At 45.2% G+C, this 13,811-nt stretch overlaps 1 protein-coding gene across 1 annotated transcript in view; it reads right to left on the reverse strand.

The window, feature by feature from the left end:
• Hectd1 (HECT domain E3 ubiquitin protein ligase 1) overlaps positions 1–6,392 on the reverse strand; it is an 86,684-nt gene extending 80,292 nt beyond the window's left edge. Inside the window, 2 exon segments of the mRNA XM_028869679.2 lie at positions 4,241–4,402; positions 5,912–6,392. Of these exon segments, the coding sequence (XP_028725512.1) occupies positions 4,241–4,380 (140 nt within the window). The 5' untranslated portion in view covers positions 4,381–4,402; positions 5,912–6,392.
• Positions 6,393–13,811: the final 7,419 nt, after the last annotated feature.

Here is a 13,811-nt window from a genome sequence, read left to right on the forward strand (position 1 = left end):
TGACTTTCAAAGACTTCAAAAGCTGGATGGAGGGAGCCATGTCTGAAATTCTAGCGCTGAGGCAGCTGAGGCAGAAGGAAAGTCAGATGTGGTGGGGCCCAACTGGAATCCCAGCACTCAGGAGGACTACCTTCAGCTGGAAGCCAGCTTGTGTTACCAGGTGAGTTCTAGGCCAGACTGAGCTATAGAGAGAAGCCTGTCTCAAAAACAAACAAACAAACAAAAACCCAAAGCCGGGTATGGTGGCACATACTTGAGGAGAGGTGGAGGCAGGAGAATCGAAGCCCTTCTTGGCTAGCTAACAAATTTCAGCCCAGCCCAGGTTACATGAGAACCTGTCTAGAAACAAGAAAGACTCCCAAATTAATCACTGTTTCAAGACATAAAGGACCAAAATATAATTCAAATTAGGTATTACATCACTTCCCGAGAAACACTTTTTCCACACATACTCTCTCCACTAATCCCCACCTGAAATCAAATCGTTCCTTTACAGAGGACCAGAATAAGCCTCTCAGAAGCTAAGCAGACAACAGACTAAGAATCTGAACGGAGGGGCTGAAGAAATGGCTCGGTGGCTGGAGCACTTGCTGCTCTTGCCGAGGACCCGGGTTTGGTTCCCAGCACCCACATGGTGCCTCCCACCCATCCGTAACTCCAGTAGCAGGGGATCTGACACCCACTTCAAACCACGTGTGCATATGTGCAGGCAAAACCCTCAATACACATACAACAGAAGTAAATCTTTTAAAAAAAGACCTTGAGCCTACGGCCAGAATACCATAACCAAAAGTCACAATGTCATTCCTTGTGAAGAAGAGTGTATGGCTGCAGAACGAGGAGAGCAAACCAGGACTGAGAGGGGAACAGGGCCAGCAAGTGGTCTCAGCTGGGGAACACGCTTGCTAAATTACTTACATTCAACCCCAGAAAGAGAGCGAAGGAACAGAATGGTCCCTGTCAGCTGTCCTGTCTTGACGGCCACAGGCGCCATAGCACACAGGCAAGCACTCACTCACACACACACACACATCACAACATCCTACAGCAAGTAAATCTTAGAAATTTTCATGACATAAAAGAGAAGGGGAAGCCGGGTGGTGGTGGCGGCGGCGGCGGCGGCGGCGGCGGCGGCGATCGCCTTTAATCCCAGCACTCGGGAGGCAGAGGCAGGCGGATCTCTGTGAGTTCGAGGCCAGCCTGGGCTACCAAGTGAGTTCCAGTAAAGGCGCAAAGCTACACAGAGAAACCCTGTCTCAAAAAACCAAAAAAAAAAAAAAAAAAAAAAAAAAAATCAACTTCTACATGCATGTACACACAAGTCCATAAATAAATGGAATTTCTTGGAACTATCCTCTAAATTGTTTTAACATAGTAACAGTTTCTTTAAATGCTGTTATAAATCCCTCGACTTGGGCCAGTGCGACCACTCAGCAGACAGAGGCACCTGCCACCAACCATGACGAACAGTCCAGTCCCTGGGACAGACTATATTACTTGCTAACTCTATACCGCCTTTTCAATGCTTCTCTCTTCTGATTTTTAAATAACAGCTTGGATTTTTGCTAAAACAGTATTATTTTAGCTGGCTATGGGGGCTCATACTTAAATGCCAAAACTTGGGAGGTGGGGGCAGAAGGAGCAGGAGCCACTTTTGAAGCATCTCATAAATCGAGACTATAAATGTTTCTCTTCTCTGAAGGCATGCAGATCCCAGGTATTGAACTCAGGTCAGTGGTGGATACCGAGAACCAACTTTCCAAAGCTGTCCTCTGACCTCCACGTTATGGTCATGTGTGCACAAGCAGGTGCAATAATACATCACAATGTTTTAAAAAAAGGAAACCTCAATATTTCTTTCAAAAAAAAAAACTAAAAAAAAAAAAAAAAACAAAACCGTGTGTGTGTGTGTGTGTGTGTGTGTGTGTGTGTGTGTGTGTGTGTACACTAAACAGAAAATATCAAGTAACAGTCAACTGGCAAGTGTGACTTTTTTCCCCCAGCAGTGCTAAGGACCTAACCCCACACAGATAAACTCTACCATCAAGCTACAGCCTGGGGGGGGGGGGGCGCGCGTGATGACCTGCAAACGACTTTAAAATGCAAACAGTGGGCCGAAGGATGGCTCAGCAGTTAAGAGCAGCACTTGAAGCTGCGACAGAGGAACCAAGCTCAGTCCCAGCACCCATATAATTAAATCTTTCAAACAAAAAACTAACTCTCAATCTAGGGGTGACTCTAATCAAATATATGAATATAAGACTCTACCTCATGTTTCTATAAATCCTGTTAAAACAGGTTATTCATGGAGAAATTAAATTATTGTTTTAAGAATCTACTGACTTCCTGGTGGTGGTGGTAGTAGTGGTGGTGGTGCAGCATGCTCCTTTAATCCCAGCACTTGGGAGGCAGAGGCAGAGGGATCTCTGAGAGTTCAAGGCCAGCCTGGACTACAGAGTGAGCTCCAGGACAGCCAGAGTTACACAGAGAAACTCTGTCTCAAAAAAAAAAAAAAAAAAAATCTACTGATGAACAGGAGTTGAACCAACCCCTAGGATGTGGCTGTGGACGCGTTCATAAGGACTTCAAGAACCCTGTATTCACACACACGTTAGAGGACAATTCCCCAGCACTGCTTCTCTCCTGCAACACAGGTTCTGGGCAGTCAACTCACGTCCTCAGCCTTAGGGCAGGTGCCCTTACCCCTGAGCCTCTCCCTGAGGACCCTCACCTGGATTTTCTCTCCCCCCCCCCCCCAGACAGGGTATTATGTAGCTCAGGCTGGCTTGGACTAGACTATGTTGTTTTTTTTTTTTTTTAATTTTTGTTTACACTGTAAAGATGTATCTCTGCCTAAGGCGCCTTCTAATTGGTTTAATAAAGAGCTAAATGGCCAATAGCTAGGCAGGAGAGAATAGACAGAACTTCTGGGGAGAGAGAAAAACTGGACGAGGAATCTAGGCAGATGGATTTCACCAGCGGACTTAGAGCAAGTAGGATGGCACCATACTAAGAAGTAACCGAGCCACATGGCAGAACACAGATTAAAAAATATTGGTTAATTAAGTTATGAGCTAGTTGGGAAAGAGCCTAACCTAAGGCCAAGCTTTTATAATTAATATTAAGTCTCAACACCATTATTGGGGAGCTAGCAGTCCCACAAAAGACAGTCCAACAAAGTTTGCTACACTATGTAGCCAAGAATGACCTTTAATTCCTGCTCTTTCTACCTCCATCTCCCGAGTGCTAGGGTTAAAGTATGAGCCACCAGAGCCAGCTAAAATAATACTGTTTTAACAAAAATCCAAACTATTACTTAAAAATCAAAAGAGAAAAAAACAAGTTGAAAAGATAATTTAGATTTCGCAAGTAATATAGTCTGTTTCCACCTCAAAGGCATTAATTACACCAAGCTTTAGGCCAATATCTCAGACATTTTCTAATTACCTTTAAATAGCATTAAAGCACATATAAAAAGTTTTTAATGACTTATTGGAATTCAGAACTATAAACATAAATGAACTCAGGAAGATATTCTTTTACTGAACTAGACTCACACAAGAGGAAAAGAGGAAAAACATGACTTTAGTGGCCTATCGAGTAGTGAGTTTCTTTCATATTTCATATTTTTATACAAACTGTATTATCATCTCTGAATAGAACTGTTTAAAACTCTCCAAATTTGGGGTGATGAGATGGCTCAGCCATCAGTTTAATCCTGGAACCCAGATGCTGAAACTAGAAATCAGTTCCAAAGTTGTCCTCTGATTTACACACACACACACACACACACACACTCTGAGACCAAGGAAACGTCTCAAAATGAAACTTATAAACCAGAAAGTTATTTTAACAAAAGCACAAAGACATATGAAATCCAAACAGGCAGTTCACATCTTATTCTCCCACCCAGTCAGTCACATGGTACAGAAACAGCTTTAAAGAAGATAAACATTTATAGTCTCCTCAATTTACGAGATGTTTCATAACTGACTCAACCAAGCTCTGGGTTAATATTAGTATTCCTAATTCACATTCATTCGACAAATATGTATTTACATAATCACAATTATCATGACCAGGGTTCCATTTCCCGCCACCTTTTATTTCTTAGCAAAGACAGCTACAGATGTTTTGAAGTTCACTCGTGAAGTTTTCACATAAACCGACGTCAGCAAATGGCTGGATACAGATGTCACTACAGCGACCCCAGAGGAAGATGATGGAGGAACGCACTTACGTTTCAAAACAGCGATCCACATTGTCAGACATCAAAAGCAGCATGCAGAGCTGTTCCAGGGCTATCAGCTGCATGTCCCTTTCATCTCCCTGTCCCATCTGCAGCCATTCCAGCAACGTATCGGGATCCACGTCCGCCATGGTCTTTAAAATGCCTCTCTGCCTAAATTAAAAAAGGAAAAAGGGTTTTCAAATGCTCAGAACTGATCAGCCTGTGTTTAAACTTTTTTCTTGTACATCTGCTAGAACCAAGTTTTTGTAAGGTCCTCAAACTAGTACGTACACACACACACACACACACACACACACACATACACAGTCGTTCTCTGATTTCCCTATGTGCACCATGGCATGCACATACCCACACACATACAAGAATAAATAAATACACATGATTTTAAAAAAAAACTTTCCAAACTTCAAAACTCCTGTATTACCTCAAAAAGTATGCTATAGGTAGCAGCAGTTTTCAACGTTCCTCTACTTCCCTGGGCTTACTGTTCAGGTACACTAAACACAAAACAGTTTTAACACAAGAGTATATGCTGATGAGGTTGCTAGTTAACTAGAAACCAGAGCTGTCTTTCTCAAACAGTGAAACAAGCTTTGGATCTCACTACTGTTATCACCAATGTCGGTGCCAAAAAGCAAAGAACACCTACAAAAAAGTTCTTTTGCCAGAGAACGTCTCCCTGCAAATAAACAAACAAAACAAAAAACAAAAAAACTGGGCTTCAGATACGGGTCAGATCCAGCACTTTTAAGGAAACTACACATTCCCCTTCAAAAGTGAATGTCTCCTGTCGCACAAATACTGAATTCTCAAACTTACTCGAAAATATGTCCAAATTACAAACAGTAACTAACTATGAAATCTACCTGGGGTGGGGGGAGGGAGTACTGGTTAGAACTTCTGGCAGCCTTGGCAAGTGTTCTTAAAACTTTTTTTTTAATGCTTATAAAATAAATGCAACTTAACAGGTTACCAAGGGGGGGGGGAGAATGGGTCACTCTCGGTTCCCACAAGATGGGGCAGTTAGTTTTTAATTTAAAAAAAAAAAAAATCGAGAAGTAGTCTAGGTACGGCGAGTCATTCCAAAAGCGCCTGACCGAAGGACGGCCATGCAGCCTTGGGTCCCACGCCATCCACCTGCCGGTGTGGGAACCGAGAGGCGGGTCGCGGTGAGCACCCATCGGCGGCGCCCGGCGGGGCTGCCCCGCCACGCTCGGCCTGCCCAAGGCCGGAGTCGAGCCGCTGCCACTCGGCCCGGCCGGCCGAGTTAGCTACCTGCCCGGGGGAGGAGGGCGAAGTCCTGGAGCAGCCCAAGCCTGCGTGCTCGCTCGAGGGGAAGCAGCCGAGCGGCCGGGCTGCGGGGGCTCCCGGAACTCGGGAGGCCCAGCGGGACGTCCCCGGTCCCCGCCGGGCAGCAGAGCCTGATCAAGGGCAAGGGGAGCGCGGCCGGAGCTCCGGGGCCAGCAAGCCAAGCCCCGGAGGGCCCGAGGAGGGGAACAAAGGGGCCGGGGACCGAGCGGCGGCGGCGGCCGGCCGACCTCACCGCGCCGGGATCCAGCTCCACGCCCGCCGCTGGGCTCGGCCGCCCGGATCCTCGCGCAGGCCCAGCCCGCCGACGGCGCCGAGCGCTGCCGCCTGCCCTCCCCGCGGCCCACTTACCCCGGCTCGTCGTCCCAAAGCAGCTCCGGTCCCGCTCCAAAGCAGGCCGCGGGCAGAGCCAGGCCCGGCCGCGGCCTTCGAGTTCCCAGGAAGCCGCGGGCCGCGCAGGTCGAGCCAGGCAGGCGGCACAGGAAAAGCCGCGGCTCGTCCCTCCCCTTCCTCCGCGGGGACCCGGTGACAAGGAAGCGAGAGGTCCTCCCGAGCGGCGGCAGCCAGCGCGGGGTCCCGACCCCCCCACCACCCCCGGCGCGCGCGCGCGCGGCTCCTCAGGCCCTGCGGTTCACAGCCAGGCCCGCGCGCAGCTGCCGGCGGCAGCGGGGAGAGGCCGCGTCCATCGCCAGCCGGGCGGGGGGCAGGAGGAGGCTCGACCGGGCGCCGGGCGGGGAGGCTGGCGGAGGCCGCGCCGGCGGAGGCGGAGCGAACGCGTCCCGGCCGCCCTGCCCGCGGCCACCTGGGGCGCTGCGGAGGCCGGCGGCGGAGAGGAGCGGGGCGACGACGGGGGCGCCGGGCTCCCGCGGGCGGGCGAGCGGGCGAGCGGGCGGCTACGGCTCTCCTCCGGCCGCCGGGCGCCGGCCTCGCCGCGCTGTCAGTCCGTGCGCGCCGCCGGCAGCTGGTTCGCGCACGCTCCGCCCGCCTCGCCCGGCGCCGGCTGCTCCGGAGTCCCGCGGTGAGCTCCGAGGCCGCCGTCTCGGTCCTCGGGTCACCTCCTCCTCCTCCTTCTCGCGTAGACCCCGAGGACGAACGCACCAGAACGCTTCCCGGCGGCGGCGGCGAGCCTGGGGAGCCCAGCTCGGCGTTATCGCCCCGGTGCAGATGGGACACGTGCCTCCTGGCGGCCCCCCGCGGAGCCCCGAGAAGACTTTCAACTCTTTCTCCTGCGGCTTGTGGTCACTAGTCCTCCATAAGTTACTCCCATCAGACTTTTATTTCATTGAAAAATTAAAGGGTAGCCGCCGCGGGTAGTGGCGTTCTCCTGGGACTGGGACACTGGGGACCTGGAGGCTGGAGGGGCTGGAGTTCAAGGTCATCATCCTTGGCTACAGAGTGAGGTCCTGACTTGTCTTGGCTATCCCCTGTGGCCCAGGTGGTGAAGGGGGGTTGGGTAGAGGAGGAAGAGGAAGAAGAGAAAAATGCACCTGCCTCCTCCAGGAGCATACATGGAGATGTATTTATGATGCCATTAATTTATGATGCCTCTTAGGTCCAGAACCCTGAGTTAGAACTACCTTGGTTCTGCAGATGGTGTTCCCGGCCAGCCAGGTCCAAGTACAGAGAGTTGCCACTGATCTCTTCCTGTTTATGGCTTTGCCCTTTCCAAAATATCAGATAGTTGGACTCATACTGTACAGACAACCCTTTCAGAAAGGCTCTTTCTTTCATTAACACTCATTGGGATCCTCTGTGTCTTTTCATAGCTTGGTAGCTCGTTTATTTGTTTGGGGTTTTTTGTCCTGGATTTTTTTGTTTAATTTGGTTTTGTTTTTGCTTTTGTTTGTTTTGCTTGTCGTTTGTTTTGAAATAAGAGTCTGTTTATCAAAGTCAGTGTCCTCCTGCCTCAGCTTCCTGGGTGCTGCAGCAAGAGTGCATCAAGACACCTGGCTTGGGAGCTCCTTTCTTCTTCATGCTGGATAATACTGAGTTGTTTAGAAGAATCACAATGTGTTTATCCACATACACATACCTGGAGTCTACCTTCACAGACTATGAATGTATCCCACGTCAGAAATTTCCAGAGTTCCCCAGGGGGGAAAATACTTTGGAACGACATATCTAATAACGGACTGTTGGTCAAAACATACTAAAAACTCTTCAAGCCCAAGAACAAAGTCCTTGTTGGAGGGAGAGGGGAGTTTGTTGAACCAGAATTCACAACTAAGAATTGAGCATTCTCCAAAGTAGAAATAATAAGGTGTTGTTTGGGGGCGGGAGAGACGGCTGAGCAGTTAAGAGTACCGGCTGCTCTTCCAAGACAACCGGGTTTTAACCCACATGGCAGCTCACAACTGTAACACCAGTTCTGGGGGTCTGACACCCTCACACAGACACACATGCAGGAAAGAAACCAATGCACATAAATAAATAAATCATATTAAATACTTAGGTACCCTACAGGCAAAGTTTACTCAACACCCCTCTCCAGCATCCACAGCTGCCTACCAGAACCGTTGAAGCAGGTCAGACAGCCCAACACAGTTCAGCTGCTCTGATAATCCACTACACAGACGCTGCCACAGAGCTTCGTTCTCAACCTCCACATCTGTGCCAGGCATGCACACACACCACATCACTCACACATCATACATACACTAAAAGTAGTAACGGGGTATGATGGAGCACACCTTTCATCTCAGCACTCAGGAAGGAGAGTTCAAGACCAGCTTTGTCTACTTAGTGAATTCCAAGCTTGTCAGGGCTAAAAAGTGAGGCCTTATCTCAAAAAAAAAAAAAAAAAAAAAAAAAAAAAAAAAAAAAAAAAACTAATAAAGCCAGGTGGTGATGGCCCACACCTTTAATCCCAGCACTTGGGTGGCAGAGGCAGGCGGATCTCTGAGTTTGAGGCCAGTTTGGTCTACAGAGTGAGTTTCAGGACAGGCTCCAAAGCTACACAGAAAAACCCTGTCTTGAAAAATACAACAACAACAATAATAATAATAATAATAAGTGAGTAATATTTTTAAAAACCTACATTTACCAAATAGTCAGCAGCCACCCTCATTATTTACCCAAGGGAGTTGAAAACTTCTGTTCACACAAATACCTATACACATTGTTTTATCTTATTTTTCTTTCACTTGGCCCACAATGGCCTCCAATTCAGTATATAGCTGAGGATGACTTTGTCCTCTGGGTCCTCTTGCTGCTACCTCCTAACTACAAGGATTACAGGCATGTACAACCAGGTATACACAGGTATTTATAGCTACATTTATTCATAATTGTTGAAATTTGAGGAAAGTACAAAGTATATCTCAGCATGGGAAATCTTGTGATCAGCACGTACAAGGCCTTGGTTCCACAAAACACTAGCAGGAAAACCTAGAAGCAACTAAGACAACTTTAGTAGGTGAATAAATGCCCTTCCAAAGCTCTGACATAGCAACGTTTCATCAAGCACTTATCCATCCTTCAGGTACTCTGGGGATACCTGATAGGCAGTTGTTACTTTACCTTAACCAACATCACTTCATCAACTTATTTTTTTTTTTTGGAAATAGAAATTTTAATATGCTTTTATGTAAAAGGTGACAGTGTTTGTAAAATGGAATTTGTAATCAAAATTGACTGTATAATATATAATGTATGTATTAGTCTCTAAAATTTTAATGGAGATTTAAAAAATTAAATGTTTTTAATTTTTTAATACATTTACTTATGTGTGTGTGTGTGTGTGTGTGTGTGTGTGCGTGTGTAAATGTGCACACATGCCATGGTGAATGTGTGGAGGTCATAGGATAATTTATGGCAGTCTGTTCTCTCCTCCCATGTGGAAGTCCCAGATCATCAGACCTGGTAATAGCAAGTGCCTTTACCACTGAACATTCTTGCTAGCCCACAAATGCCTGCTTGAAATTTACCTGGCGGTGGTGGCCACCCATCACTCGGGAAGCAGAGGCAGGTGGTTATCTATGAGTTCGAGGCCAGCCTGGTCTAACAGAGTGAATTCCAGGAAACACGTAAAGCTACACAGAAAAACCCTGTCTCAAAAAAACAAACAAACAAAAAAGACTGAGTATGAACTTTTCTTGTTTTGTTTTTGTTGTTTGTCCTGGAACTCACTCTGTAGACCAGGCTGGCCTTGAACTCAAAGAGATTTGTCTGCCTCTGCCTCCTGAGTGCTGAGAGTAAAGGCCTGTGCCACGACTGACCACTTTAAATAGGAAAATTTTTAAATAATTTTTGTTTTTGCACCTTTTGCTGTGGTTTTGTGACAAGGGTCTTACTATGTAACACTTGCTGCCTGTAACTTGCTTTGTAGCTCAGGCTGGCCTTGAACTCACAGACATCTGCTTGGCTCTGCCTCTCGAGTGCCAGGGTTACAGGCCTGCACTACCAAGCTCAGCTTATTTTTTTTTTTTTTTTTTTTTTTGCAATTTTCATAACCTTAAACTTATTTCCGAATAAAAAGTGTTTTTTAATGTCAGTAAGTTTAGCGTACAATGACTAATTCTTAATAATAATCTGTCTTCTAGGAATCGCTGTTGCTTTTCTAAAATTTTTTTAAAAGATGCATTTAAATCCTAGAATTTTGACACTGTGTTACATGATTCACTATGGCCACTGTATCCCTTGGTAGTACAGACAAAATCCAAACAGTAGTTGAAAAGGCAGGGTACTCTGTGTTCCTAGTCAGTTGTTCCTGTTCCAAGGCTAATAAACTCTTCCATATTTGCTGACATCCTGTTCTTTTGTCTTGAGGAAATTTTTTCTTGCCAGTAAGTGAAAAGTCTGCTGACCTGCTTTAGTGTATTTAGGTGTGTGAAAGCCATGCAGTGAGCTTAGCAAAAGGAAGACTGGGACCAAATTTGCAAAAGTTGATCCTGTAGAAAACTTTCAGGAACTCAGTTTTTATGAAGAATATCATCATCAGTTGCAAAAAGGTGTATAGGGAAAGTTGCAGAATTTTGAAAACTTTCTTTCTAGATATATTAATTGATCAGTATTAGTTGTATTTATCTCAGATAACAATATAATGATTGTAATGCTGTCTGAAAGAATCCTAATTGCTTAGAGATGCACACTAAAATATTTACAGATGAGGCCTGAGAAGGTAATTCTGTTGGTAGAGTGACTGGCTAGCATACACAAGCCTTGAGTTCGATTCCCAGCACTGTGTATAAAACCCAACATCTAGCAAAGGTCCATAATCCCAGCAGGGAGGAAATAGCAGGAGAATCAGAGGAAGTTCAAGGTCAAGCTTAACTACCTACATGGGGAGTTTGAAGCCAGTCCAGAATATGGAGACTCTTTCTCAAAAAACAAGTATATAAAATCATACAACATATATATCAGACTGTAATTATATCATAATCTTATTGTTAACCAATATGAAGGGAATCTGAAATTAGACTAGTCCTTATACCCTTGAACTTAAATCCTTGAACTTCTAAAACTTCTATCTTTTTCTTCTTTGGACTTTCTATGTTGTCCAAATTCATCTAACAATCAGCATCCTAGCTCATCTGTTACTCTAAGAGTAGTTTTTCACTCCTGTTGGCTAGCCAGAAAAAGTACATACATGTACATTCACGTGAGAATTATAATTCTATTCAGATCAGTGGTCGGCTAGCAGAACAAAGTGGTGAGCATTTATCCAGGAAAGCTGCTCGGCAAAGAATCCATGTAGGTCATTCGAACCCCAAATTATCACTTACTTCCCTGGAGATCTTTTGCCAGTAGTTATCTGAATCCTTGTGTATAAAACCTACATTAGTACTAGCAGGTCTTGTGCTTGCCGCACAAGCAGGTTGCCCTGAGTTTTGATCCCCTGCACCATGTACAAAGACTGATAACGTGTACATTACCCCAGTGCAAGTAGTATGGGGACAAGAGACCCTCCAGACTCCCTAACCACCCAGTGTAACCTGAAAAGGTGACTTTCAGGTACAGTAAGAGACCCTGTCTCAAAACCTGGGGACATAGAGATGTCTCACCTGGTAGAGGCACTTGCCACCAAGATTGATGACCTAAGTTTGATCCCTGAAATGCACATGATGGAGAGAACTAACTCCTACAAATTGTCTTCTGACCTACATACCCTTGCGCGCGCGCGTATACATACATACATACACACATACACACACACACACACACACACACACACACACACACACAAGCAATAATATACATACATATATTCCCTCCTTCCCACACACAAAGACCTAGGTTGGAAGACCAGAATTTAATATTAAATATAAACTCAGCCCAAGGAACAGTGTTTGATTTACTAGGTAAATGGTAACAGCGGCAGACTGTGGACTATGATTAATATGGAAATGTGGATATGCAGAGGTATTCTAGTATTCTAGAGAAGAGACAGGGTGCATTTTCACCAAGTAAATTAATCCCCCAAAATTTGCAACCACCTGCTACCTATACTAGTTTTCTTTACAACCCATTATGGCTATATCATTTCCATGTGTTACTCGATTTCATTATGTTTGTATTTAGTTTTCCGTTATGACAAAGAGCTACAAATGTAACCACTTTATTAAAATATAATTCAAATACCTGGAAGTTTATCATTTTCATCGTTTGATTGCTTTTGAGACAGGGTCTCCTGTAGCCCAGGCTGGCCTTGAATAATATACCTGGGGCTGGCCTCAAACACACTGACTTCTTGCGTAAGCCTCCGGAGTACTGGAGTTGCAGGTAGGTATGTTTGTCTGTGGTTTTGGTGTTAATACTTTTGACATGGAGTTTAATGTAACCCATATGGGCCCTGAACTGATCTGTAGTTGAAGATGACTTTGAACTCTTGATCCTCCTGACTCCACCTTGAAAGTGTCCGTCATGCTCTATTTAGGATTCATCCTGAGTTAATTTTTGACTTTGTTGTCAGGTAGTGTCTTAGTTAGGATGTCTATTGTTGTGAAGAGACATCATGACTGGGGCCACTCTTATAAAGAAAGACATTTCACTGTGGTGGCTCACTTACAGTTCAGAGGTTCAGTCCATTATCGTCATGGCAGGAAGCATGGCAGCATGCAGGCAGACGTGGTGCTGGAGAAGGAGCTGAGAGAACTTACATCTTTGAAGTGGTGTGTGACACTGGACGGTATCTTGAGCATATATGAGACCTCAAAGCCTACCTCCACAGTGACACACTTCCTAATAGTGCCACTTCCTTTGGGGGCCATTTTCTTTCAAACCACTCCAGAGAGGAATACAATTTTTTGTTTGTTTGTTTGTTTTGTTTTTTGAGACAGGGTTTCTCTGTGTAGCTTTGGAGCCTGTTCTGGAACTCACTCTGTAGCCCAGGCTAGCCTCGAACTCACAGAGATCCACCTGGCTCTGCCTTCCATGCTGGGATTAAAGGTGTGCATCACCACAGCCTGGCATACAACTTCATTCTTTTGGTACATGCAAATGCAATTGTCTCAGCATTCTCATAAGTTTTCTAGGCACCAGTTAAAAATCAATTAATGGGGAGTATGTGGAAAAAGTGTTAATTAAATAAAATTTAAGGGCTGGAGAGATGGCTCAGAGGTTAAGAGCACCAACTGCTCTTCCAGAGGTCCTGAGTTCAATTCCCAGCACCCACATGGTGGCTTACAACCATCTGTAATGAGATCTGGCACCCTCTTCTGTATACATAATAAATAAATCTTAAAAAATATTAAAAAAAAATAATAAAATAAATAAATAAATAAAATTTAAAAAAAAAAGAAAATCAACTGACCATGAATAAAAGATTTATCTTCCTGGATATTGTAGCTCACACCTGTGACCTCAGCCCTTGAGTGGCTGGAGCAGGACAGTTACCTCAAGTTCAAGATCAGCCCCTGGGCTACATAGTGAGTTCCAAGCCAATTTAAGCCATAGAGGCACTATCTCACATACAACACACACACACACACACACACACACACCATATCAGGATTCTTAATTCTGTTCATTGATTTGCCCTCCCATTATTTTTTTTTTTTATTTACTTACTTATTTATTTTGATTTTTTTTCGAGACATGGTTTCTGTACATAACCCTGGCCATCCTGGAACTCACTTTGTAGACCAGGCTGGTCTCGAACTCGGAGATCTGCCAGCCAGCTGCATTTCCATTTTCATGCCAGTTTCCCCAGCTTGATTACAATAGTCCTGTCTTATGTTGAGATCAAGCATGGAGAATTCAAATTGGTTTCCATTTTCAAGATTATCTTGGCTATCCTGGGTTCCTTTTATTT

The sequence above is a fragment of the Peromyscus leucopus genome, chromosome 14 (genome assembly GCF_004664715.2).
Source record: "Peromyscus leucopus breed LL Stock chromosome 14, UCI_PerLeu_2.1, whole genome shotgun sequence".
NCBI lineage: Eukaryota > Metazoa > Chordata > Mammalia > Rodentia > Cricetidae > Peromyscus > Peromyscus leucopus.